Genomic DNA, 27,742 nt, shown 5'->3' with positions numbered 1-27,742 from the left:
CATCAGAGCCTAATTTCGATTAGGGAAGTGAAAGAAGAGAAAAAAAGGAGAGTCTTGAACCTACCTCCTCCGCCTCTCTCTCTCTCTCTCTCTCTCTCTCTTTCGCTGTCTCTGTCACAGAAGAGTATCGAAACCCATCGCCCCTCACCAATCGCCTTTTCTTTCTAGCAGTTCTTCAAACCCATCAAAGACCCATCGAAACCAATCGCCCTTTCTTTCTGGATATCCTTCAGTACTCATCAAAACTCATTGCCTGGCTGTTCTTCAGTACCGCTGCATTCAGTGAGTTAGATTCGACAAAACCAAGAACAGAAAAAAGGGAAAGAAGAAGAAGAACTCCACCATCGTCTTCACCATCGCCATCGAAGTTCCGCCATTCCCGCCACACTTCACCTTGTCCTTCGTCTTCGTGGTAGTGGTCAGTGAATTTCTTGCAAATGCTCCCTAGGAGGGTATTCCTCCAAACAGCAGCGTCTCATCTTTGCTGGGAAACAGCTTGAGGATGGACGAACCCTCGCAGACTATAACAATCAGAAGGAATCCAAAGACATCGCCATCGCCACAAAGCCAAGACTCTTCGTTTGAAACACGACCTTCAACCCTTAAACCCTTCTGAAAGTCTTAATATTTAAATTAAACCAAACCAAACCATATTTAGTTCTCTTTTCATTTAAACCAAACTCATTGCACTTTGGCCGAACCATATGTTTGGTTCTGCTGTTTTTTTCCCTCTTTTACTGTTCTGTTAGTTAAAAAAACAAAAAAGGGGGCTTATATCATTACTTAGACTTGTTCGGCTATTGCATTCTGTGATGTTTCTGTGATTTCGAAAGGGTGAAGACTGAAGAACTGCAAACAATTTTTTCAACATGACAACTATTGATGGTACTCCTGCTCCCATTGGCTCCGACCATTACCCCACTCTTCATCCTCTTTCAATGAGATTTGATGGAACAAATTATTTGATCTAGTCTCGATCTGCTTACCTCACTATTGCTGGTAGAGGGCTTGTTGGACACATTACGGGCACCACTATCAAACCTACTCCCATAGGTGTTTTACAGGATAAATGGATCTCGAATGACTCTCTTATTATGTCATTTCTTTCGAATCCATGAGTCCAAATATAGCCCGCGGATATCTATTACTGGATACTGCAGCCTAAATCTGGAAGGCTACTACTGAAACATATAGACAGTTGGGGAATGATGCACAGGTTTATGAGCTACGAAAGAAGCTTCATGAGACTACCCAAAAGGAACTGACTGTGGCCCAATATTATGTCGCGTTGCGATCTCTTTGGCAAGAGTTGGATCATTATGGGGATTATCACCCCACTAACCCAAATGATGTGACTACTTATAGGAAGCACATTGATAAGATTCGGGTATATGACTTCTTGGCAGGTTTGAATGTGGAGTACGATCAAATTAGAGTGCAAGTATTAAGTCGTTCTCCCTTTCCAACACTAGAACAGTCTTATGCTCTTGATCAGTGTGAGGAAAGTCATCGATTAGCCAAACTTCATACTCCTATTATGGAGAAATCAGCCTTACAATCAGTTCGCACTAAATCTGATCCGGCTAAGGAAATTGTCAAGTGTGAGCACTGTCACAAACCATATCATACCAAGGCAAATTGTTGAAAACTGTATAGGAAGCCTGGTGATTTTAAGCAAAAAAGAGCTCAAAGAAAGGGAAAACCAAAGGCTAATATTTCTAAGACAGTTTCTACCACACCCTCTGCAGATGTTGGTTTTTCACAGGAGGAGTTAGCTACTCTATGATGTATTCTGCAGTCTTCTACAACCTCTACCACTACTTCCTCTACTACCCATACCAACTCGTACCTTGCTATTTCAAGTAAAATTTTTACAGGCTTCCAAGTTTCTTCAGTTTATACTCCTTGGATCATTGATACAGGAGCCACAGATCATATGACAGGTTTATCTTCTTTTTTCTTACAATATTCTCCAACTTCTGGAAAAGACAAAGTTCGAATTGTTGATGACTCCTATTCTTTCATTGTTGGAAAAGGGACCATTCAGCATTCTCCATCACTTTCTTTATCTAAAGTTCTACATGTTCCCTCTTTCTCTACTAACTTGCTCTCTATCAGTAGTCTTAAACATGACTTGAATTGTAAAGTGACATTTTTCCCATCTTACTGTGTCTTCCAGGATCTGGTCACGGGGAAGGAGATTGGACGTGGTAAACTAGACAATGGATTTTATTTGCTCAAGCCAATTGGAGGATCTGCTTCTGCTCTGACTACATATTCTAATCCGGTCCATTCGGTAACATCAGACCTTCTTCGGTGGCACCGTAGGCTAGGTCACCCCCCTTTAGGAACTCTTATAAAAATATTTCCTAATTTGGTTTTTTTCTTGTAATGAGGTTGATATTTTTTATGAAGCCTGCATTTTTGCGAAGCAAACTCCTTCTACTTATTTACCTTCTCTTCATAATAGAAAATCTATTCCTTTTATGCTCATTCATATTGATGTGTGGGGCCCCTACCCATGGAACAAAAATCGATCGATATGGTTGAAATATCGATCGATATATCTGCATTTTTTGAATTCGAAATGAAATGTAGTAGTAGGAATAGAAAGTATCCATTACGAGTCGAAATATTGGCCCGATACCATATCGGGCCGAAATGTTACCTGCGCAGCTTATAAAGTGTCCAAACCGAGCCACTTTTCGACCTATTGACACTATTTCGACCTACCGAGCGATATCGCCCTCTACATTTCGACCTCCTTTGGAAAATTTTGCTGATTTCTCTTGCTTTCATCCCCTTCCACACCTAATTTCCAGTATTCTATTTCCTTCAAACACTTGATTTGCCCCTCTATTTGTGCATTTTCTAAAATCTTACAAGGTGAGTAACCAACTTCTTCATTTTTTTATTTTTGTTTCATTTGTGCCTTAAATCATGTTAGATTACTTTCAAATTTATGTATGTTTACTTTAGAGTGTTGATCTATGAATTTGTAGTGTCAAAATTATTTTTTGATTCTTCCTACTATTTTTTGATTTTTCTATTATTAAAAATTATTTACTAAATTATGTATATTGCTAAAAATGTATATGTATAGTACATGTATAAGCTTCAAATGAATGTATGTGAGAGTTGAGACACCATATTGCTGTGATGGTGTTGAATTAAATTTTTTTTCTGTTAATTATGTAATTTTACTGTATTTAATATATATATATATATATATATATATATATATATATATATATATATATATATATATATTATATAATATTTTATATATTAAATACATATATATAATTTTAAAAAATTAAATATTAAAAAAAAAACTAATTAAATTCTGTTTTAAATTTTAAAATAGCAGAGTATTAGTGGAAGCATGTACGCAATTTTGGAGCATGTTGTGGATATTTTTAAGATAGTTTGTGTGTAGAATAGACTTGTAACTCACTAACTTGTAAGTAATAACATTCCCGCTTCTTCTCTAATTCATGTACTATTATACTTAGAATGTTGGATACTGGATGTTACATTTTCAGTAGTTTTTTAGTAAACTAGTAGTTCTATAGTTTTTATTATGATTGAAATAGGTAGTATGCAAAAATCCAAATCAATTTGAGTGCATTTGAGGCTCGAAATTGACTTTTCAAGTGTCAGATAAAAAGTATTTAGTTTCGGTCGAAATTACCATATCGATCGAAATTTTTTCCTTGCCCCTGCCGACGTGTGTCTATTACTAGCCATAGGTACTTTGTTACTTTTATTAATTGTCACTCTCGTTCTACATGGATTTATCTTTTAAAACAAAAAATGAAGTTTTTGTTGAAAGGAAGAATCGACATCTTTTAGAGATAGCCCGTCCAATTATGATTGCTATGAATGTACCTAACCAATATTGGAGTGATGCTATACTCACTGCTTCTTACCTTATGAATAAGATGCCCAGTAGGATACTTGGTTTTAAATGTCCTAATGAGATTCTCCAGGGAGTCTCTTCTTTTATTATTCCCCCAATGATTTTTGGATGGGTGTGTTATGCCAAAATCACAGCCCACCAGAGTAAGTTGGCTCCCCGCAGCCTACGCTGCATTTTTTTTGGGTATTCTACTACTCAAAAAGGGTACAAATGTTATCATCCTCCTTCCAGGAAAACCATTGTATCCACAGATGTATTTTTAATGAGTCTTGCCCCTACTATACACCTCTCCAGGGGGAGAGTCCTAGAGGAGAGGTGTTCTTTCCAACTCTAGATCTTCCTATCACACACCAACACAACTTAAGAGTTCAAGAAGAGTTTCTTGACCAAGGGAAGGCTTCGGCTAGTATACCTGAGGACTCTAATCCTCCCCCTTCATTTTTTGAACCATGTGAAGAACCTAGCTGGGGGGAGATCACTCCTGTGAGACACACAGTTGAGGTCCTTCAAAACCAGATTGACCAGAATAAGGAGGTGCAGACTTTTCAGAGGAAGAATTACAACTGGCTAAAGCAGGTGGAGAAAGGTGATACGTTACCACTTCAGTCTCCTGGCCCCGAATAAAATTTTACTGTTCCTATTGCTGTTAGAAAAGGAGTCAGATCTTGTACTCAACATTCCATAGCTAAATATGTTTCTTATAACTCTTTGTTTGACTTCTACCGTTCTTTTATATCCTCTCTGTCATCTGTATATGTTCCTAAAAGTTGGCAGGAAGCCTATGCTGATAAGAGATGGAAGGCAGCTATGGTAAAGGAAATGCAAGCAATGAAGAAAAATGACACTTGGGAGTTGGTTACACTTCCTCCAGGAAAAAAACTAGTGGGCTGCAAATGGGTGTTTGTGGTTAAACAAAATATGGATGGATCCGTCAACAAGTTGAAAGCTAGACTAGTTGTAAAGGGGTTTACCCAGACCTATGGGATTGATTATTAGGAGACTTTTGCCCCTGTTGTGAAACTAAACTATCAGAGTTCTGTTGTCTGTAGCTGTGAACAAAGACTGGAACTTGCACCAACTAGACGTAACAAATGCCTTCTTACATGGGGAGTTAGCGGAAGAAGTCTATATGGAAATCCCACATGGTTTCTCCGATGACAATACTGCAGGGAAAGTTTGTAAGTTGAAGTGGTCAATTTATGGGTTCAAACAGTCTCCTAGATGCTGGTTTGGACGCCTCCTGAAGGCAATGACTTCTACTGGGTACAAGCAAAGCAATGCTGATCATACACTATTTGTCAAGAAGTTAGGTACTAACATCACACTTCTCATTGTTTATGTAGACGATATTGTCATCACAGGGAATGATGGTAAAGAAATTCAAAAGTAGAAGGACTTTGTTGGCAGAGAGTTTGAAATTAAAGATCTAGGGAAGTTACAGTATTTCTTAGGGATTGAGGTGGCTCGATCAATGAAAGGTATATTCCTATCCCAACGAAAGTATGTCCTAGATTTATTATCAGAAGTGGAAATGTTGGGGTGTAAAGCCATTGATACCCCTATTAAAGCTGGAGCTTAACTTTAAGAAAAAGAGGGAGAACCAATGGACAAAGGAAGATACCAAAGGCTGGTAAGGAAGCTTATTTACTTGTCCCACACCAAGCCAAACATCGCTTATGCCATAGGGATAGTGAGCCAATTCATGCATGATCCATATTTAGCTCATATGAAGGCTGTTACCATAATACTACAGTATTTGAAGGGAACTCCTAGAAAAGGAATACTTTTATCATCCGCTGATAATCTAAAAGTATAAGCATACCCTGATGTAGACTGGGCTGGATCTCCAGACAGGAAGTCAATTTCAGGTTACTATACCTTTGTTCGAGGTAATCTAATTACTTAGAGAAGTAAGAAACAGAATGTGGTAGCTTTATCTAGTACCAAAGCTGAATATAGAGCTATGGTTCGTGGAGTTTGTGAGCTACTATGGTTGAAAGGCTTGCTGCAAGATATTGGAGTCCAAGTTCCAAACCCTATAATGTTATATTTTGACAACAAGGCTGCTATTAGTATTGCTAATAATCCGGTGCAACATGATCAAACTAGGCACATTGAAATTGACAAGTTTTTTGTCAAAGGAAAGCTGGAACAAGGGTTTATCTGTATGCCATTCGTAAGATCTGGAGACCAAGTAGCAGATGTTTACACTAAGGGTTTGAAAGAAAGATTTCCTTCCTATTGTAGGCAAGTTGGGCATGACTAATATCTATGCCTCAACTTGTGGGGGAGTGTTGGATTCTACTAGGTGTTCATTAGAGTTTGTATTCATGTAAAATTATATTTCGTGTAATAAAGTAATTTCCACTTAATTATAAATATAGGGCTTGAGATCATTCATCAATAAGTCATTCTACCAATATCGTGTTTCTCAACAATACAAAATGGAGAGAGTTCCCTTTAGGTACAAGGGAAACAAGGGAGGGTGGTCATTTCACTCCCCACTTTCCGTAAGATAGCCTAAGAAGCAAGAAGAGAGAGAGAGAGGGGAAAAAAGAGGGGAAATTTTTTTGTCACCCATTACTACATGCATGTATATACTATAGTTTTAGCCGAATCCAAAGCTTCTAGGCTTGAATTAAAAACACCTGGACTTTGAGAGAGATTCACTAGCTAAGCCCAAACCACTTGCTGGACTAGCATGAGATAAAACATCCAAACCATTAAAGCCCAAAGAAGAACCAGCTGTTAACCCCAATTGAGAATTTCTACAATTAAAATCCGAAGAAGAAAAATCCTGACCAACGTCCAAATTATTACAAACAGAAGCTAAACCTGATATCAAATTAAAACAGTGACTAGCAGGTTGCAAATCAGAACCCAAACTGAAATCAGCCCCATGTAAATCAACCATCTCTGTAATCACAGGTGACTTGGATCCCATAGCTAAATTCTATGGAACAAAATCTGAACTGGAATCAAGCAACGGAACAGCAAAGAAAAAGAGTAGCTATGAAAACCTCTGCAGTAAACAGCCCCCATATGTCATTCTCCACCATCTAAATTTTTTATTAACTTTTCCTGAAGGTCTCATTTTATCTATTGTATTAGAACATATGGGTAATTGTTATAAAATTTTAGTCATTTATTTTTACAGATGGAACCAATTTACAACTAAACACCTTATAATGATGCCAACAAGAGAGGAAGATATCAAACTTGGAACCCATACATGGACAAAACTTTGTTTGAGTTTTTAGATAGTCAAGTTGCAAATGGCAAAAAATCCAAAAATGGCTTTAAAGAGACAACATATGTACAAGTAGCCCAGGTTATTAATGCTACCCATGGATTGAATCTCAATAAAGAAAATGTACAGAATAGAGTTAAAAGCGTGAAGAAAATCTTCAGAACAACCCTTGCCATTATCAACACCAGTGGATTTGGTTGGAGTTCTGAACTCAAGCAATTCACATACCATGAAGAAAGTGTTTGGAACTCTTATGTTTTGGTAATTACTTCCTTATATAGTTTATATTGGACATTATCATTGACTTATATTGTGTATTGAATTCAAATATGTTTCTTATTTTGTAGGAGCATCCTGAAGCCAAACCTTTTCTCAACAAAAAATTTAAGGTCTTTGAGATTTGGGAAAATCTTTTTGGCGAGGACACCGCAACTAGGCAATGGGCTTGAACTCGAAGTAGTAGTCAAACTTACCACCAAAACCAAGCAAAAGCAATGGATGGGGATCAAATCAATTTTGGTGATATTCCAATGGGGTCAAAAGTGAATGAGTCACAACAAAATTTCTCTTAATCCCAAATTCCAGTTACACAACCTTTTGGAGAGGGAACTAGTCATCAAGGTCAACCAACTCCTCCATCAAAACAAAGGGAGAGACAAGGTGTGTACGCTCAACAGATGACCAATATTGCTTAGTTCAAATGTGATGGCAAATGCATTTCAAAAGAAGGATTTGACACCTCTGCTTTCTGCCATACAAGAGATCCCTGGTGTTCTTGATGATATTGTTGAAAGGTCATTCGAATATTTGAGTGAAAATCCGATGAAAGCAAATGTGTTCATGACGTACGACGTTTCACGTAGAGCATCATTTCTCCAAAGGTTATGGCAACCTCAGAGCAACAATGGATAGAAGAATTTCAAATTCATGGAGACTTTGTTTTTTGGTACAAGGTTTATATTATAAGAAAACCTTAAACATATGGGTATTTTGGTATTAGATTTATTTACAAGAAACTGTTTCAACATTTGTGGAATGTAGATTCCCTTAAAAGAGTTATAGTCTTATAGATGAATGGAACATGGTAATGGAAATTGTGAAAAAACTTGATGGTGAGATGGGTCATTTTAAACCCAAAATTCAGAATTGGCCGTAGTTTTAAAAAATTTCTTAGGTAGAAGGCCTAGAACAGAGAACCGTTGAGGCCCTTGTGCTATTTCTCATAGCTTTAATTTTTTTCTTTTTTATGTAAATAATTTTGGGATCTCTTGCAACAAGGGTACATTAAAGAGTTTATTTTACTGGACAACTTGCCAAGCAATTATGAAGATTTTTTCTGAGGTCCATGCATTATTTTGTATCTAGATTACCATAGGAAATGCCTTATCTTACTATTGATTCTAAAGGTTGTGCTTGTTGAGTATGAAACTTGAGATGAATATTAGATTTATTTTCTCTTCAGCTCTTTAGCTCAAACATGGAAACAGGGCTAATCTATGCATTTATAATAATTTATTTATATAATATTTGTTGTTCTTTTAAATTATATTTACTATATAATATTTGTTGATTCATTACATCGCAAAAAATAAAATTCAAGAAATTCTCCTGAAATTAAATTTTAACAAAGGTTAAATGGCATTTATGTAATTTTGTATCATGATTTTGACAATTTTACCACCCCATCCAACCAAACAAGTATTGGGGGTGGAAAAGTGTTTTTTCCCATGCCAACCAAACAAGTAGGGGGTGGGAAAAGTTACTTTTCTACACTTTACTATCATTTCCTTTTCTTGTCTCTCACCCCACCAACATGTGGGACCAAAAGTACAACTTTCCCACCCCTTTTTATCCTACAAACAAACGGTGCATTAGGGTTTACATCATAGCAATATCTATAGCCGGAGAGAAGAGGAAGAAAACACAGTTGGACTAGTGGGCGGCTGAACCCTTGACTTGGGTCTGGTCAATCTAATTGGGTCTGTATGTTAAAACAGGCAACTGGGCCACAAGAAGCACAATCCACCCAAAATATCAAAGACCCAGTTACTCGGGCTATGAGCTGAATATTCACGTCACAAATCATGGGCCCTTCAAACAATATAATTTTAGGCCCAACCCAGACGGTGGGCTAGTAAACACACAGCCCGCCAAGAACCCATGCTGCCCACATGAAATGCAAAATAAGCAGGAGCAATTAGGGGAAGTCACTATTCATTTACCTCCGACCTTCAAACTCTCCACCAGACCAGCGCACTAGAGGGAGCAGTGGCAATGTCTCCTTGGAACAAGACTTTGGCAATATATCTGGAGGGTTCAGGGAGTCCGACACCCTCGTACAGCCTTGATTTGAGTTGGGGAGATTGTTCTGAATGCAACAATAGAGGCACAAACAGTCGTATGGGAGGGAAACATGTCAAGAGAGAGACGGTCAGCGTCGTACCGACAGTCTCCTATAGGTATTGTTAGACATAATAGGACAGCCAGGTTCTGAATTCTGTGATTCACGGATATTGGTCGGGGCAAAAATCGAGATTAATACGATGGACGCAATGGGTGGATGGAATTTTTCACCACAATGAAGTACCTTTTCTGTTCGTATGGACAGAGGCTTGCTGAGCCTTCAAAAATTTCTAGGTCTGGAAAGTCCAGAAAACCTTCACACTCAAATGGTGGCTCAACTATTCCTGTTGGAACCAGACAAAAGTTAAAAGAAGAAGAACTTTAGAAAGAGAAAGCTGCAATTAATCCTGAAGATTATATACAAGTGTTTGAATTTAGAGACCCGCATCGATCCACATTTTATACGGTTAAATGAATATCTCGATGACGGAAAAAACAGAAGTAAAACTTCCTCAGTGGGTAGCATGAGCTGTCGTTCAAGGAAGGAAATTTGTTTTTGAGGAATCCACCAAACAAACAACCCTAATTCAACCAAAAACACCTATACTCTTTAAGTCTTAAGGAGACTAGAAGCTATCCTCAATGCAGAAAAACCTAGATTCAAATCATGAGCTAATTTTATAATTTCACCAAAGTAGCAGCAACAGGTGCTGCATCCTTCAGCCAATGAGTGGAAGGGTCCTCAAAATTGTTCAGCAGCAACTTCTTGCTTAAAGGAGAAGAAATCTAAGAAAGGAAAACCATAATGAAGGTCTTTACACCACTCATATTGAACCAGCTCAGATACCATGTCACTTATATTTCGAAGAAAAGAAGAGGAACAAGATCGATCCACTGTGGAGCTTCACCATTAACTTGTGACGCTTAAATGACCTCTCATATTCATCTATAGGTAAACATACAAGTGAACAGAATAGGAAAAGGATCAAAAGAAAAGCAGAAACAAATTACGACGTAGAAGTCCAGCTTGCAAGAAGAAAAGAAAAGGGAACTGTTTTTGTGCGAATTATAGAGATAACTCACGATTTTGTTATTTATTTATTGGGACAATTACGTAATTAGATTTTTAGTTTGGGTAGGACAATTACATAATCAGTTTATTGAAATGGAATAGAAAAAAATAAATAAACTGAAGCTTTAGCGTTGTGCATTTGCAGCCCCCCCCCCCCCCAATCTCTTCTTCTTCTTATGAGTGTTCTTCTCCTCCTTACCCTAATTCAAGTCTGATTGTTCTTAGCTTTCTCCTTCTTCCCCCTATCCTTATCCTTATTTGTCCTCTATTCTGTCTTCGATTAGATAATTTCTTACCCATTTTACCCTTATAACACTCGCAACTAATAAGAGTAAGCTAACAGAGTCAATAGAAATCAAGCTCTAAGGAATCAAACCAGTTGCTGAACTGAACGAGAAGACGAGAGAAGAAGAAGAAGAAGAACCAGCAGTAGCCTGCGATTCTAGATCCACTTTCTAGAATGGCAAGCTAGTCTTATTTATAGATTTCAACCATCAATTACAACTTGAGAGACAAGGACCCTTATCCCCTAAAAAGGAAACAAAAAATTACCACTTATGAACAGAATAAACTAACAGAGAATTCTGCCCAAAACAGAAAGAACAGAAAAGGAAAGTATGAAAATAGTAACAAATTGAAAACAGAAACCAAGTAATTCTAACTGTCAAACCCCATTTAGGGGTTATCACAATAACTCCTCAAAACTTGTGCACCAAGGATCCTTCTCTAAAACTAGAAACTTAGTAACTTGAGGACCAGGCCTGCTGCCCCAAGTCTGTGCAACAAAGAAGTTGCGTCAAAGCTTGCGCACCAAGGCTGCGCAAGTCTCAACAAGACTCAAAAGCTGGCCAGTCAACCCTTTTTTGTAGTTCAGCGAGTCTTTGTTCTAAATTTTTCATCTGACATAAACAAGCTAAACAGCCTATGGTCATGAATAAGTTTGTTAATTTCAAAGAGAATCTATAAGAGATGAATGTAAACATGAGACGTCAAGTTTGAAGCTCTGGATACTTATTCACAACCTCATAGCTAAACAGATGGTTAACCACGTTCGCAAATTTCAATAAGACTTGTAAAGGAGATGATTGAGAACATGAGAAACCTATTTTAGTTCCAAAATGTCAATCAACAGAAGGTTGAGCAGCTTGGAGGAAATACCTTCAGAGGACCAGGGCGAACAATTGTGTAACCAAGGCCTGACCTTCTTAGCAAATCCTCTCCAGCCTGTAAGAACCTCAATGATACAACCTTAGTCAGAGATTGCTAGAAAGTGAAACATAATCAAAGCAATGAATTTGAGGAAAGTACAACCTTTTTAGATTTAATAACCTGCTCTCTCCTGCTAGACTCAATTCCCAATCCGGTGCATGATACCAGAATAAAGTCTGTTTCTTGACCAGTCTGCAAACATCAACAATCAAATGATGAGAAGAAAATGCAGAAAAACTAAGATATAGTGGTAAGCAACTGGAAGGCGCATAGAAGAACAAGGAATATAAAAAATTAAGTATCCAGAAACATGAAAGAACAACAACAACAAAAAGAAGCTCAGCTTTATTCAACTAAATGGGGATTACTTGGACCTAAACAAAACAAGAATAGGAAAACTAATACATGAGAAAGAAAAGAAGGGGGGTAAAGCGAAAGGTAAATGACAGTGAAAGATTAAAGTAAGAGAAACGAGGCACAGCCCAAAAATTAGGAAAATTTCAGCTACATGGGTGGATCCTTGCCATCAATTGGCTCCATCTGAGGCTGTACTTGGTAGAAGACTTAGACTGCTAAAGACTTTTCTCACAAGATCTCCTGTCGCCACTTTAGCACCTCCTATTAGCTCCTTCAATCAGAACTATATCACTCCTCATTAAGAGGGAATCCCTAGGCCTCGACTGGAAATGACAATACCACCCAAAATGATTCTCCTAAAGCTTGTTAGTGATCAAACAAACTTGGAAGTCAGCTCTAATACAAACATTCCTTACTTTACCTTTCCCAGTTTTTCTGCACATCTACTTAACATTCTCATCTTTGCTACACTTCTCATTATGAAATGTCTTAACTGCCCAACATTCTACCAAATACATCATATCCAATTTCACAATATTACTATAAAACTTCCTTTCAAGCTTTAAAGGAATAAATCAGTCACACAACACTGTAGATGCACCTCCCCACTTCATTTATCCCACTTTAATCCCCTATCTAACGTTATCCTTTATATCTTTCTCCTTTATTTATGATTGATCCCGGATATCCAAACACTTACTTTGTGATGACTCTCTTTCTAATTAGCAGCATATTGATATCCACCATAGTATGACTAAAACACACCTCATATATTCCATCTTCATTCTACTAATCTAAAACCTTCCTATTTCCAAGGTGAATCTCCAGAGCTGCAGTTTAGCACATAGTTGTTAAGGCATTGCCTAGGCGTTCAGGTGCCCTCGGAGGTTGTAAGGCGATCGTCGCCTCATTGTTATCCCATAAGGCGGTCACCTTGGTGTCAGAGGCGTCACCTCAAGCGCCTCAGACGCCTTGGACCCCAAGGCGACCGACTTATGAGCTTTCAGTTTTATATTTATCTTTTCATAAAAAAGGATACCAAATCAGTGGCATATAATATAAATACATATGATTATAATCTAAAGGTCTTCATTGGTTAGATTACACATCAATTAAGAGACATTGTACATTGCTATACATGGAATCATATCCATTGCTATTTGGGTGCGAAACTCAAAAGAATTGAAAAGCCAGAAAACCCCAAAATCAAAAGAAACAGCGCCCTAACGGACAGAGCTCCTCATCCTCTCAGCTCTCGCTCTCTCTCAAAATCTTCTGCAATAGCTGGCGACCATCCCTCTCTGCAATCGCCAACAATCATCCCTCTCTCCAATCGCCGGAGGTAAGTGTTTCTTTATTTTATTAGTTTCCCCTATCTTCTTCCTCACAAACGCTGACGGAACTCCACAGACCATTCACGAAAGAATTGTGGCTATTGTCATCCTCTCGGCTCTTGCTCCCTCTCAAAATCTTCTGCAATCGCCAGCGGTAAGTGTTTCTTTCTTTCTTTTTTCCCCCTTTTTTCTTCCTCATTGACACTGACAGAACTCTTCTTTTTCGTTGCCGAACTTGTACGGACCATTCACGAAAGAATTATGCCCATTGTTGTGGCCATTGTAGAGGGTTAGCAAGTGCACCAAATCTGCCGTAATAACTTCCAATGCAATCCACTGACATACAACAAATCTCAGATTCCTTACCCTAATAACCACCCTCCCCTCAAATTTATGAAAAACAAAGTTGACAAAGTTCCAATCGCCGGCGGTTAGTGGTTTTCTATCTTCTTCTTTTTTCCCTTTTCTTTTTTCTTCTACGGTGAGTTGACTGAGTTTCAATCGATGGAACTCCTATTTTTACTTTCTTGTTTGCAGCACCAGTAGCATTGCAACTACGGCACCTCTATCTTTTGATTCTTCTCTATTTTCTTTGTCTCCAGCAACTTTTTCTGAACAATAGTCTTCTTAGGCAACGTCAGTTTTTTTCCCCCCTTTTTTTGCAATTTTTCACATCTTTGTGATTTTGAAATAACATTTCTTCTCTGAGATTGAATGCATAATATATGCGACATAGGATGACTAGAATATGATCTTTTTCTTTTCCATAGTACATGTTCATTTACAATTACAGCTATAATTTTTATTGTGGTCTGTGTTTCGTGCAAAATTATATTATTATTATTATTATTGTTTTTAATTTTGGCTGATTATATGTATGTGTCTCATGTCTTTTAGTTGTAGATATTTCCTAGTTATCTACAACAGCTTCGACGGATAATCCGGTGGCTGTTGCTAGTGGGGGTGAAGCTAGTTATAATCCCTCTAAAGACCCAAAGAGAAAGGCCAAGTCAAATGACCCAGGGTAGAAGTACAGGTATTGGCCAGATGTGGCTGATAGGTATACAGTCAAGTGCACTTTGTGCAACAAAGACCTTAAAGGAGGAATTAGAAGATTGAAGCCACATCTAGTGGGAGGATATGAGGATGGTGTAAAGTGCACTAAGACCACTGTAGCAATTGATGAATGTAGCGTAATTGAAAAATAAGAAGAGGGCAATTGTTACTTATTTGGATAATGAGTAGGATGATGTTTAGCAAGTAACTGGAGAAGAACATCCTACTCCTGCCTCTACTGAAGGAGGGACGTTTTCTAGTGCTGGGTATGAGGTATCCTCTAAGAAACCAAGCTACGGGACTACATTAAAGATTTTGAAAAGTGCCCTCATTAAGGCACCAGTAAGGGGTCTTATAGATATGCACGTTAGATGCATCCCTAAAGAAGTTGTTGATGACAGGAGGTAAAGGGTACTCCTCAAACAACAATCTTGAATAAAATGAGATCCACGGAAGAAAAGAAGCAAGTGGATAACCACATCGCTAATTGGATGTATCAGTGTGGCATTCCATTCAATGCAGTTAAAGCTAAAAGCTTTGAAGTGATGGTGGAGTCTATTGCACAATATGGTTATGGGTATAAGCCCCCAACTTACCATAAAGTCAGGGGGCCTTTAATGAAGAATGCAAAAGAAAGAACGATGGAGACAAGGAAAAGTTAGAAAGGTATTGGAAGATGTATGGATGCATACTCATGTCTGATGGGTGGAATGACAAAAAGGGTAGGCACCTCATCAATTTTTTTTTTGAAAATTGTCTAGAGGGAACATTCTTCTTTGGTTCTGAAGATGCATCTAGCCATGCGCAAGATACAAAAAATGTTATTTGAATTATTGGATAGTAAAGTTGAAGAAATTGGAGAAGAGCATGTAGTTCAAGTGGTGACTGATAATGCCTCAAATTACAAAGCAGCAGTGGCATTATTAGTGGAGAAGAGGACTACATTATATTAGACTCCCTGTACAGCCCACTATCTTGGTCTCATGTTAGAAGACATTGGGAATTTGAAACAATATAAGAGGGTGATAATTCAAGAAAAGAGAATAACCACTTTCATTTATAGGCACACAATTCTTGGAGGCCTTGAGACAGAAGACAAATGGCATGGATCTTGTGAGGGTTGTAGTGACTAGATCTACCACTCTATTCTTGACACTCCAAAGCTTATTGAAACCATGGAAGAAAATTCGATCAAAATGCCTGCAAAAATCCAACTCGAAACGAAATATAGTAGTAGGCACGAAAAGTATCCATTTCATTTCGTATCGACCGAAATTTCGGTCGATACGAGTCCATATTTCGGCCCGATACCATATCGGGCCGAAACGACACTTCCACAGGTTATAAAATACCCAAAATCGACCCTGTTTCGCCATTTCGACGTTGTTTCGAGATTTCGAGCCATATCACCAGAGCTATTTCGACCTGATTTTGCAATTTTTGCTAATTTCTCTTGCTTTCATCCCATTCTACACCTAATTTCTAGTATTCCATTTCCTTCAAACACTTGATTTGCTCCTCCATTTGTGCATTTTCTCAAATCTTGCAAGGTGAGTAACCAACTTCCTCATTTTTTTATTTTTGTTTCATTTGTGCCTTAAATCATGTTAGATTGCTTCCAAATTTATATATGTTTACTTTAGAGTGATGATCTATGAATTTGTAGCGTCAAAATTATTTTGTGATTCTTCCTACTATTTTTTTATTTTTCAGTTATTAAAAATTATTTACTAAATTATGTATATTGTTAAAAATGTTTATGTATAATACATGTATAAGCTTCAAATGAATGTATGTGAGAGTTGAGACACCATATTGCTGTGATGGTGTTGAATTAAATTTTTTTTCTGTTAATTATGTAATTTTACTGTATTTAATATATATTTAAATAATTAAAAAAAATATATTTAAATATTAAAAAAATAATTAATTTCTGTTTTAAATTTAAAAATAGGAGAGTATCAGTGGAAGCATGTATGCAATTTTTTGAGCATGTTGTGGATATTTTTAAGATAGTTAGTGTGTATTTTATATATTTTAAAATTATTTATATATTAAAAAAATACTTATATAGTTATACATATATTTTTTTATATTTAAAAATAGGAGGTTATTATTAGAAGCATGTATGTCATATTTGGAGCATGTTGTGGAGCTTTTCATGATACTTAGTGTGTGTTTCTTGTATCAGGCACTCTATTTTAAAGATTTCTGACATAGCTTAGGATCATGGGAGGCCACTGACAGCTGATAAGAGGAAGAGCTAGGTGTAATTACTGTAAGAAACAAATAGGAGGAGGTGGGGCCACTAGATTGAAGGTGCATCTAGCTGGTGGCAACAGGGATGTAACAGGGTGCCTAAAGGTGCCTGTAAAGGTCAAGAGGGCAATGGCCTCATATATTACTGGTACAAAGCAAAAGAGGAAAGAGAAGAGAACACAGAGGGATGAGTTCGAGGATGCCTGCTTAGATGACCTTTCAGATCCTGAGGGTTATGGTAGGGATGAGCCAAGAGACAGTTGACCCGATCCAGAGGCCGATCAACTGAGGAGGGCGATGATGATGAGTAGGGAGCAATAGAAGATTGAGGACATCAGGAGGCAACAGAGGGGTCTGGGTTGTGGGTCCTCTAGAGAGCCAGTAGGTATGGGAGGCACAGGTGGCTCCCAAGTCCCTATGAGGAGGTCTCAGAGTGTGAGGCAGGAGGCTCCTATCCCACGGGCCCCTACAAGGGGTCGAGCTTCCTCAGCACATCCTATAGATCCGGATTTTGAGATTCTTCGCAATGATCCGGCCCTATTTGCGAGGCCTGAGCATAAACAGAGAAAGTTGAAGCACTTATGGGGGAGTGTGAAGGAGAAAGTGGGGATGGCTTTCTCCAAATGGGCGCATTACCATAGTGTTCCAGCACATACAGCCCAGGGGCCCTACTACAAAGATATGATTGAGCAGATAGGCAGGGCTGGGAGTGGTGTACAGGGCCCCACTCCATATGAGATATATAATGTGTATTTGCCTAACCATAAAGAGGACATAAATGAGTACATTAAGGGATTAAAGCCCATGTGGAATCATTATGGAGTGACTCTGATGGCTGATGGTTGGACTGGTCCCACTAAACAGTCCATCATCAATTTCATGTTGAATTGTGATGGGAGGACAGTGTTCCTCAAGTCAGTAGATGCATCCGGTGAGAAGAAGGATGCAAAATACATTTACAAATTACTGAAGCAAGTGGTGAAGGAGGTTGGAGTGGAAAATGTAGTTCAAATTGTGACTGATAATGGCTCCAACTACAAGAAAGCTGGGTTGAAGATGCAGGAGAACTCAAGGTATCTAAAGTCTAAACATATAGTATTAATTTTCATTTGTAAATACATATATTTACATTACACTTTACACATATACATGTACACTTTATAACTTTGTATTGATGGCTTGATGCCTTGATGGATGGACAGATATAGGCTCTTTTGGACTCCTTGTGCTGCTCACCGCATTGACTTAATGTTGAAGGAGATTGGAAAGGTCAAGCTTGTGAAGAATACGGTGGACCAAGCTCGATATGTTAGCACCTTCATATATAACCACACCTATGCATTAAGGATGATGAGGGACAAGTGTCAGGGTGAGTTAGTGAGGCCAGGCATAACCAGATTTGCTACTAATTGGATAGCACTGCAGAGCTTAGAGAGTAGGAAGACTGGCCTTAGGAGTATGTTTGCATCAGAGGAGTGGTTTAACTGGGAGGGTTCTTCATCGGTGGGAGGAAGGAGAGCTCGATTGACTATCCTTGATGAGAGTTTCTGCACAATGTGAGGATAGTGGTGAAGATGCTTGAGCTTTGTGGTGAATGTGTTAAGGATGGTAGTCAAGAAAGAAAACCTACTCTAGCACACATATTTGCTACGAGTAGATAGGATGAAGCAGCAAGTTGCTCGGTGTCCACCCACGCGGCAACAAGAAAGTCCTTCAAATCATCAACAGTAGATGGGAGTCTATGTTGCAGCATCCACTGCATAAGGCTGGTGAGTTGTTAAGTCTAGTATTTAATTTAATTTTCATTATGTTATCACATTATTAAGCATTAACTATTCCCTTTTATGACATACTTTTTCTTACACAGCATACTATCTAAATCCCAAGTACCATTACAAGGACAATCTTGGGATGAGGCAAGATTTGATGGATCTTTGTCCAAACCGTAGTGGAGAAGTTCGAACCGGATACGACTAAACAAGCAGTCATCCTTATGGAGGTGAGATAGTGATTAGAATCATTTGATATTCACAATTCGTAGTTTTATACTAAGTCATTAACCTAGTAACTAATTATTGTTTTTTTCTCTTTATATATTAGGCTTTTAGGGATGCCACTGGGAGCTTCGGTCGTGCTGTGGCCGTATCAGGATGGGAAACCGCCCCTGCGGGTAACTTCATTCATTTATTTCATTATACATTTAATTATTATATTCTATCTTTAATTTAGTTATTTAAGTATTAAAATGACTTGGAGTCTATGTTTGTTGCAACTGAGTGGTGGTTGCAATTTGGACGTGATTCACACGACTTGAGTAGGATTGCAAGCAAAGTGCTCTCCCAAACATGTTCTGCCACTGGTTGTGAGCGAAATTGGAGCACCTTCAGCCTCATTCACTCGAAGAGGCACAACCGATTGGGTGTGAAGCGTCTAGAGGACCTTGTCTACCTACACTATAATATGAGATTGAGAGAGGATCATATTAGACAGGGGATGGATAGAGAGAGCACCAATATCGAGTTGGCCAACATATTTGAGATGGATGATGATGATAACCCAGTAGTTGACTGGATCAGGGATAGTGGAGACGGATTGCTGGATGAGGATGGAGGTCTTCCCAATAGTCAGATTGCAGAGGCGATGGGGGCTGATGTGGGGGACTTCATGGCCCAGGAGGGGAGGCCACATGCAGAGCCCACCCGTCCCTTCGTGCCACACCCTAGTGCATCCACCCAGAGTGAGGATTTGATTTTCTGGTCCGACACTGAGGATGAGGTGACTCAGGCCCCCGGCGATGACGACGATGGTGGTGATGATGACGGTGATGATGATGATGGAGGGGATGAGGAGGGTGTGGGACCTCGTGATCAGGATTCAGCTGATCCTAGGGAGAGACCACCACCAGCAGTACGTGACATTCAAGGGGGGGGAGGACGACCACCGAGATTCACAGGAGAGAGTCAGTTCATCCACGCGACACAGGATTCAGACCTTACTGGAGCTGCATCTCGAGGCAAAAATGTTTCCTCTACATATTAGAGGAAGGGGAAGGGGAGATAGCATGGCTGGAGCACAGAGGACACGCCATCATATGGGTCCTACCGTCCATCCGATGCCGAGAGCTTGGTGGGATCTATGAGATCGATGAGCATTGATGATGCTAGAGACTCCTCCACCTCCAGAGGATCCGGATGGCATAGGCCTGCAGAGTCCTCATATGATACTGCTGTGGAGAGTATTGGTTATACCGAGTTGACTTATGGTTATGGTCCTTATGGTTATGGACCAAATGGTGTCCCTCCTGGCTATCAGATTCAGGGTCAGGCCAGTCAGCCACGACTAAAGCCTTACGGTTATGGAGCGGCCTATGGAGCTTATGGTGTCCCTCCCACTGTCGATTATCGGAGTCAGCCACTGCGACCTTATCAATATCCTTGTCCTTCTCCAAGTCCTGAGAGCTAGGGGCAGGGTGGTCTTTCATTTGTTGAGCAGATCTTCCACACTATTCCACAGCCACAAGGCCCACCACCACCAGTTCCTTTGGAGATTCACAACTTCCCACCGTTAGGGAATCTTTTGCATGTGGATGAGGCCACATATAGAGGTGCAGTTCTTGACTATGTCCAAAACTATATGGGGCGGGGGCAAACATCATGGGAGTTATATTGTCATTTGTATGGGGTGCAGACGGAAGAGGGAGACCTTGAGGCTTGAATAGAATAGACTTGTAAGTTGTAACTTGTAAGTTGTAACTTGTAAGTAATAACAATACAACTTCTTCTCTGATTCATGTACTATATACTTGGAATGTTGGATGTTACATTTTCAGTAGTTTTTTAGTAAACTAGTAGTTATTATAGTGTTTATTATGCTTCAAATAGCTAGTATGCAAAAATCCAAATCAATTTGAGTGCATTTGAGGCTCGAAATTGAGTTTTCAAGAATCAGGAAAAAAGTATCCAGTTTCGGTCGAAATTTCGACCTTTTCCAAGGTCAAAATGTTCATTTCGATCGAATTTTTTACCTTGATTGAAACACAAGGATGACTTAAGGCACTTATTCATTTTCGAGGAGTGGACAAAATCCAATTTGTCCAAGACAGAAGTAGGGAAGAACGTAGCTAAAACAACATTTGCTACAACAGTTTGGCATGGCATGGAGGATTGCATTAGAGCATCACAACCTCTTATGATTATATTGAGGATTGTAGATGCTGATGAAAGACCCACATTGCCTGAAGTATTTGTAGCCATGCAAGAGGCTAAGAGAAGAATAAAGTACAATTTTGGAGGCAAAGAATGACTCTAGACAAAAGACATACAAATAATTGATAATTGATGGGAGTGTTAGATTGAGAGACCTCTATATGGTGCAGCCTTATTTTTAAATCTGGGAAGTTCTACAATTTAAATGTTGTGGATGATTGTGAGTTGATTAGTTCTCTCTAAACTTCTTTCAATAAAGTTGTTGCAAGACTAGTGCCTGACGTAAATCTACAAGATCAAGCAAGTGAATACAAGCAAGTTAAAGGTCCATTCTCCACAAGTATGGCTATTAGACAACATACAACTATGAGTCATCGTTTTTGTATGCTTTTTATTTTTAGTTATACTTGTTTGGTTTGTAACTCTAGTTTTTCCATTATTTTTTTTTTTTTAATATTATAGTTATTTGGTGGGATACACATGGAAGAAATGTTTTTGAGCTTACAAGGATTGTATGGAGGATACTAGGCCTTTGTTGTTCCTCTTCTGGTTGTGAACGGAATTGGAGCACATTTAAGTTTGAAAGTATTAAGTGATTTAAGTATTTAAAATACTTTTAAGTTTAAATTTTGGAAGAATGACTTGGGATTCTCTTCAATTGCTTATGAATTTAGATTCACACCAAAAAGAGGAATAGGCTAGACCATGAACGGTTGAATGATCTAGTTATTATTCAATACAATCGTCATCTTCAAGAAAGGTTCAATGAAAGGCGATTATAGAATAGAAATTATGATCCCTTACTCCAACTTAACTGGAGCAGTGAGTGGATGGTTAGTCAACTTGATGATTTAGTCCATCCTGAGGATGATATTACTCGGAGCACTGTGATAGAGCTATGAGGGCATCTGCATCACTTGAGGGCCAGAACAGACCGAGGAGAGGTCAACCAAGTGAAACAACATCTGTTGGAGTTAATTTATGCTACTCACGTCACAGGTCTTTGGAGAGGGTAGTTGAGGAACATATCTCTGAGTCTGATGGAGACATTGAACAAGTGGAAGATTTGAATGATGATGAGAATATTGTAGATGACTATGGTTTGAGGTCTAGGAAAAGTACCTCCTTGGAGCAACAACTTCGAGAAGATCTCCCACTTCCTACCAATTTGCTTGATGATGATTATAACTAGTTAATTTATACTTTTCTATTGGGAATTTTGGATATGGATTATGGATTCTTATTGGGGATTTTGGACATGGATGTTTTTGTTATATTTGAGATTTGGACTTTAGATTTTAGATAGAAGTGAGATTGTTTGCTTAAATATTTAAAACTTCGTATTTGGATATTTGGCTATATATTTTGTCCATTTTTGTGTCATATTCCTTAATACTAGATAATGGCAGATGAGGATATTGCTTGGCAATATGGAGTCCCTATGGAAATAAGAAGACAAAGTACAATGTGTAACTAATGTGGTAGAGTCATCCATGGAGGTAATAGAAGGTTTAAGCAACACTTGTCAATTTTTCATGAATTGGATTCGAACCAACACTTCAGGAAACCCAAGCGCCGCCAAGTCCCTCCTAAGGTGCAGGAACCTATTGCTGAAAACTTATATCAAGTGGAGTTGGCTAGAGCTCAACAACGTAGAGGAGCTGGTGGAGGAGGTGGAGTTGTAGGTGTTGGTGGAGGTGGAGTTGCAAATGGTGCTAGTGCTGGTGACGTTTAATGAAGGTAAGTTGTCTACTTGTTTTGCTTATGTATCTATGTGTTTAATATTTAGTCCCATTTTATCGTATCTTGAATCTTGAATCTTGAATACAATTGTTAATGATAGTATGATACTTGGAATTTATTTAGGACCTATTATGTGTGGTTTGTAGTATGTTGGATGACTTAAGGTAGGCTAATGTTAGTTCTTTTATTATATAAGATATGATAAATTTATAATGAACTAGAGTGTATGAGATGTACATTAAAATTTTTTACTTAAAACGCCTCGACCGCTTTAAAAGTGCCTCGGAGGGCACCTCATCGACTCATAGCCTCAACTAGCCTAAACCACCATGCATCTCCTCGTTGCCATTACAACTATGGTTTAGGATTATCCATGCTTTAGTCTCATCTACCAAAAGAATATCCCTGGAAAAGAGCAGACAGCATTGGACCTTGTCTTGAATGCTATAAGGGTTAATCTGTAAATTCAGCTTTTGGGTTGAACCAGGGATGAACCGTTTGGTTCAAGTCATTGTACATATGTTAAGTGGTTTGGTTTGAGAGAGCTAGGTCATTTTTTTGGTTCTCATCTATCGAGCTCTGTTCTCTCTCCTCTCTCTTGTGCAATCGTTGTTGTTTCGACGTTGTTGCAGCTGCTACTGGAGATGGCGTTTTCCAACAAACAAGATATAGTTACAAACGTATGGCTACATCAGATTGGTTAATGCGATTAGCCCTCTCTTGTGTACATGTTTTCCCCAAAAATCTGTAAGATACTATTACCTCTCATATTGCAATCGGACTCTCTTTTGAGTCCCGAAGACGTAGATCTTACTAGGCCGAACTCCGTCATCAATTTTGGTGTTCTTTCTTGTTCTCTCCTTGCAATTCTTAAGGTTCATCACAAGCAATCACAACATCTGGTATCAAAGCCAGTTTTCGGTGCTCTCTGTGATGAAGCTGAATCGGGGGTTTTTGCTCTCTGCTTCTCTAATTAGGGGTTTATGATCTCATATGGGAATCTTGGCATGATTATTGATCATTTTGGTCACTAATTGCCCATTAGGGTTTACCATCTTGGTTAATCGGGCTCTGTCAAGTTTTATATGATCCAATTTGGTACAACAAGGTAATTTATGCCTGTTTATGAGATCAATTTTTGTTTATTAATTACAGTTTTAATAAGTTGGTATTTGATTTGCTAGAAATTGTTAACATTCTTGCATTAGCTGCTTCCTGTTGTTAACTGGGCAGTTACTTGGTATGTTATTTGCTGTAATTTGTTAACAACTGTGTATGATTTGTTGCTGCTGTTAACTGAGCATATTCAGCCAACATTTTTTTTGGGTTAAATTAATTCTGTAATTTTTCAGATTGTTTCTGTTATCAATTATACCTGCATTTTTTTGAGTATTCTAATTTGTAAGAATTGATGTTGTAAAAGTGGAGATTAACAAGGGTTTAAGTCTTCCTGTGGAGGATTCTCCTCCCAGTGTGATTACCACAGGCTCTAGTAGAACTGACGATTAGGGTGAAAACCCTAGAAACCTAGTTTTAAGAGTTCCAATGGGGAGCTCTAAGATAGACATTGAGAAGTTTGATGGGACTGGGACTTTGGGATATGGTTAATTCAAGGCTTAGATGTTATTCTTGGCTGTGTTTCTTCACTCGGTTTTTATTGTGATTTTTTCTTGACCCTTAAATGTGAATTGATCATATGCATCTGATTTTTCACATTAAAGCTCTCTCAATTTTGGTATTATTTTACCTTTGTCTCTCAGATTGTTCAAAGTTCTCTAATTATGATATACATGCTTGGAGCTGGTTCTCCCAGTTCGCTTCTAGTCATTTCTTGTTAATAAATTGATGTAATATGGCATCTATGTATTTGTCTAGTAGGTGTATATCTGATTTAGGTTCATGCAGCTTTATTAAATAATCTGAGGTTGCAATCTGGTTTGGCCAGGTTGGGTTTAACACTGCAATTAACAAATAATTTTTTGTTTTTTCATATTTTGTTGATGTAGTGTATTTCTGAGTGGCTATTATTGTTTATATGTTGTTTTGATTTAAATATACATTTCTTTGGATGCAATCTGATTATGTCAAGTTGGCCGTTTGCATATTGTTAACAATTTAGGTTTTGTGTCATTAAGTTGTTAACTATATGAGTGTTATTTTTAAATTTGTGAATCTGTTTCTTATAATCAATTCTATTTGGTTAGCTAGGACTTATTCCTGGCTTACAATCTTTATTTTATTTATTTTTTTGCTAGACTGAGTTTCTCCTTTTAAGTTAATAATTATGTTATTGTTTAGACCATATTATTAACTGATTGTATGATGTGTTTTATCCTGGGTTTAGCTTCTATTGTTGAGATAATGTACATGTTTCCTTATAGTTTGGTTTTGTTAGACTGGCTTTGGCACTGTGATTAACACAATGAGTTTATTATGTATATTGTTAACATTGTTATATTATTTTGATCAACTTTGTTAACAGTTGTACATTGTTTTACTGATTTGAACTGTTTTGAGCACCCCTGGTATTAGGTTGCTTCAGTTCTTAGAGAATCATATTTATTTATGTATTCTTTAGCACTGTTGTTGCTAGTTTTGTGACATTTACTTTGTCTAATACATTGGATTAATCTGATATGACATTTTTTAATTATTTTTCTGTGTTATCAACATGTTAAGACTTGTACTACTATCTTTTATATAATGTACATGGTGTTTTAAATTCAAGTTCTTCTTATATCAGAATTATCTTCTTTTGGTGATTTGGAAATTGTAAATTGTTTAGGTTCTGTTGGACACAGGTTCTGCCAGTGTTAAGGAGCTAGAGAGTGACATAGTGTTTTGTTTGCCAAGAATATCATATGCTTTGTCTACTTTGATATTTGTGAGTTATTGATGTTGCTTTGGTCAACATTCTTGAGACTTTTACTGTCATTGGATGATGTACTTGTTGTTTTAAACTCAGCCCTTGTTATTTCTATTTTGTCTTGAATAAGCCTTGAATTTTTCTGGCATTTAATTTCTGAATTATTACTGTTGGTGAACAGTTTCCAACTTGAATTGTTGCCTTTGTGTCATACTTGGTGTATAAATTCAGATTTTGTTATATCATAAATTTTATGGATGTTTGATAGTTGTTAAGACCCTAGTAGAGACCTTTGAGAGATTTGTGGTGCTAGGGGAGGATTATTCTCCTAGTGTGTTAGCCCCTTGCCCAAGTGTGGTAGTAGGATTAGGTGAAAACCCTTGGTATCCTAGTTTTAGGGCTCCAATGGTGAGCTCAACGGTATATATGGTGAAGGTGGGTGGAATTGGCATTCTCTTTACCTTGCTTGCAGAGAAGAGAGAGAGAGGTTATTTTTTGAGAACCTTTGATGACCCAGGTGCTTTCTTTGGAAGCATAGACCTTGCTTTAAAGACCTAGTTTCTCGGGGTGCCATTGGGTGCACACTTTGGTTTACTCTAATTTGTTCCTTTGTAAAAGGGTGGTCTATTTTATCTAAAAGGTATTATACTTGCGTAAGGAAGTTGGTTATTAAATAAATAATTTAAATTACAAAAAGAGTTAAGACATCATTTTGTGCCTTGCCTTCTACTAGTATTGGTTAAGCTATGTTTTATGGTGTGTGAAGTCTTGACCAGTTTTGATAGTGTTGGCATGTTGATTGATAAATGTTGTTTTAATGTACTCTCATATGTGCTCATATTTGCATTGGTGTACTTGCTTGAATGAGGTTTGGAATGTTGGAGTGATAATGGGTGGTGTTGACATGTGTGAGGTTGGTTTTAGCACAGTTGGTTGCACACACATGATGGTCACTTTGTATGGCATTAGGTGTATCCCTGGTGTTTGGAGAGGTTCGGGTCTCCATTTTTCAACCTAGATAGTGTTGGTCTTGACACAGGTGTTGTCAAGGGGTGTCCTCACGTTGTTGGGGTTCACATGTGATTCAAGGGGTATGGTTATGTCAACTTATATGGTTTGGGTGGGCGTATTTACCTTAAGGTGTCTCAGATATATGTTGTTGTCTAGTGGGCTAGTTTGCACCAGTGTTGCTTGCTAGGTTATGTCATGCTAGCAGTTGGACTTTAGAGCTTGAGTGCATTGTGTCCCAGGCATCAGCATAGGTGGTTGGAGTTTGGTCCCTCATCTTGTGTTTCACTAGTGTGGTCTTGTGGGATCAGTGTAGTTGTTGATTCTTATGGAATTTACTTCTTTTCTTTATTTGTGGTTGGTATCTACTTTAGGTGACCTAGATGTGTTTGGTAGTTGACTTGTGCCCTCCTTGTGGTGTGTGGGTGGTGAGGTCCTAGTTGAGTAGTGGTTAGTAAACCAGTGATGGAGTTAGGAGAGTGGTTGCCTTTGAGTTTGTATTGAGTGATTGTCTGATTGTTTCTTGATATTTTCATCTTATTGTTAAATGTAAGTCTATAAGAGTGTTTGTTATCCTGAGTTGCTCCCTACATCATATTTTGGGTAATTGGATGCTTGTTGTCTTTCTTCACACTAATGTAGAAGAGAGAATTTATTTGCAACTTCTTTAGGCATTTTAACAACAGAATTGAAAATATGACTTGAAAATGAATCCTCTTGTGGTTTCTTGCATATTCCCTTGGCATTGGCATATAAGACTTGATATCTAAATTTAGCATTATGTTTTTGCATTTATAGGTTTGACAGTGGCCTTTAGTTTCTCATTTCTTTTTCTGTGCCTTATATATGCCATTATGTGGTTTACATATTGGTTGCATGTCCTATTGGCCTGTTTGGCAAAGTTTATTTATTTGATTCCAAGTTGTTCATTGTGATGGTCGTGAGGCTCTGTTGACCTAGTTTGTCTATGGGTGTCACCATATTTTTCCTTTTGAAGATTACACTAGCTTTTTCTTTTTTTTCTTTTTTTAAGTCTTACTTGTTTTTTACATTCATATATTGTTATGCTTTTGCTGGCATGGGTAAGTTTATTTGATGGTTTAGCACATTTTATGAGA

At 38.1% G+C, this 27,742-nt stretch overlaps 1 protein-coding gene across 6 annotated transcripts in view; it reads right to left on the bottom strand.

The window, feature by feature from the left end:
* The window catches only part of HCF173 (high chlorophyll fluorescence phenotype 173), a 128,451-nt gene that overhangs the window by 44,010 nt on the left and 56,699 nt on the right, over positions 1-27,742 (bottom strand). For all 6 annotated transcript variants that reach the window (XM_089154773.1, XM_089154774.1, XM_089154775.1 and 3 more), the window contains 2 exons: positions 11,899-11,988; positions 11,746-11,811 (listed from right to left, as the gene is read on the bottom strand). In XM_089154773.1, the coding sequence (XP_089010899.1) occupies positions 11,746-11,811; positions 11,899-11,988 (156 nt within the window). The remainder of the gene's footprint in view (positions 1-11,745; positions 11,812-11,898; positions 11,989-27,742) is intronic.

Source organism: Hakea prostrata, chromosome 5 (genome assembly GCF_041222555.1).
Source record: "Hakea prostrata isolate BN-2017 chromosome 5, UWA_Hpros_2, whole genome shotgun sequence".
In the NCBI taxonomy this organism is placed as follows: domain Eukaryota; kingdom Viridiplantae; phylum Streptophyta; class Magnoliopsida; order Proteales; family Proteaceae; genus Hakea; species Hakea prostrata.
Note: the sequence above shows the minus strand (reverse complement) of the source record. Positions and strands in the feature narration are given on the sequence as shown.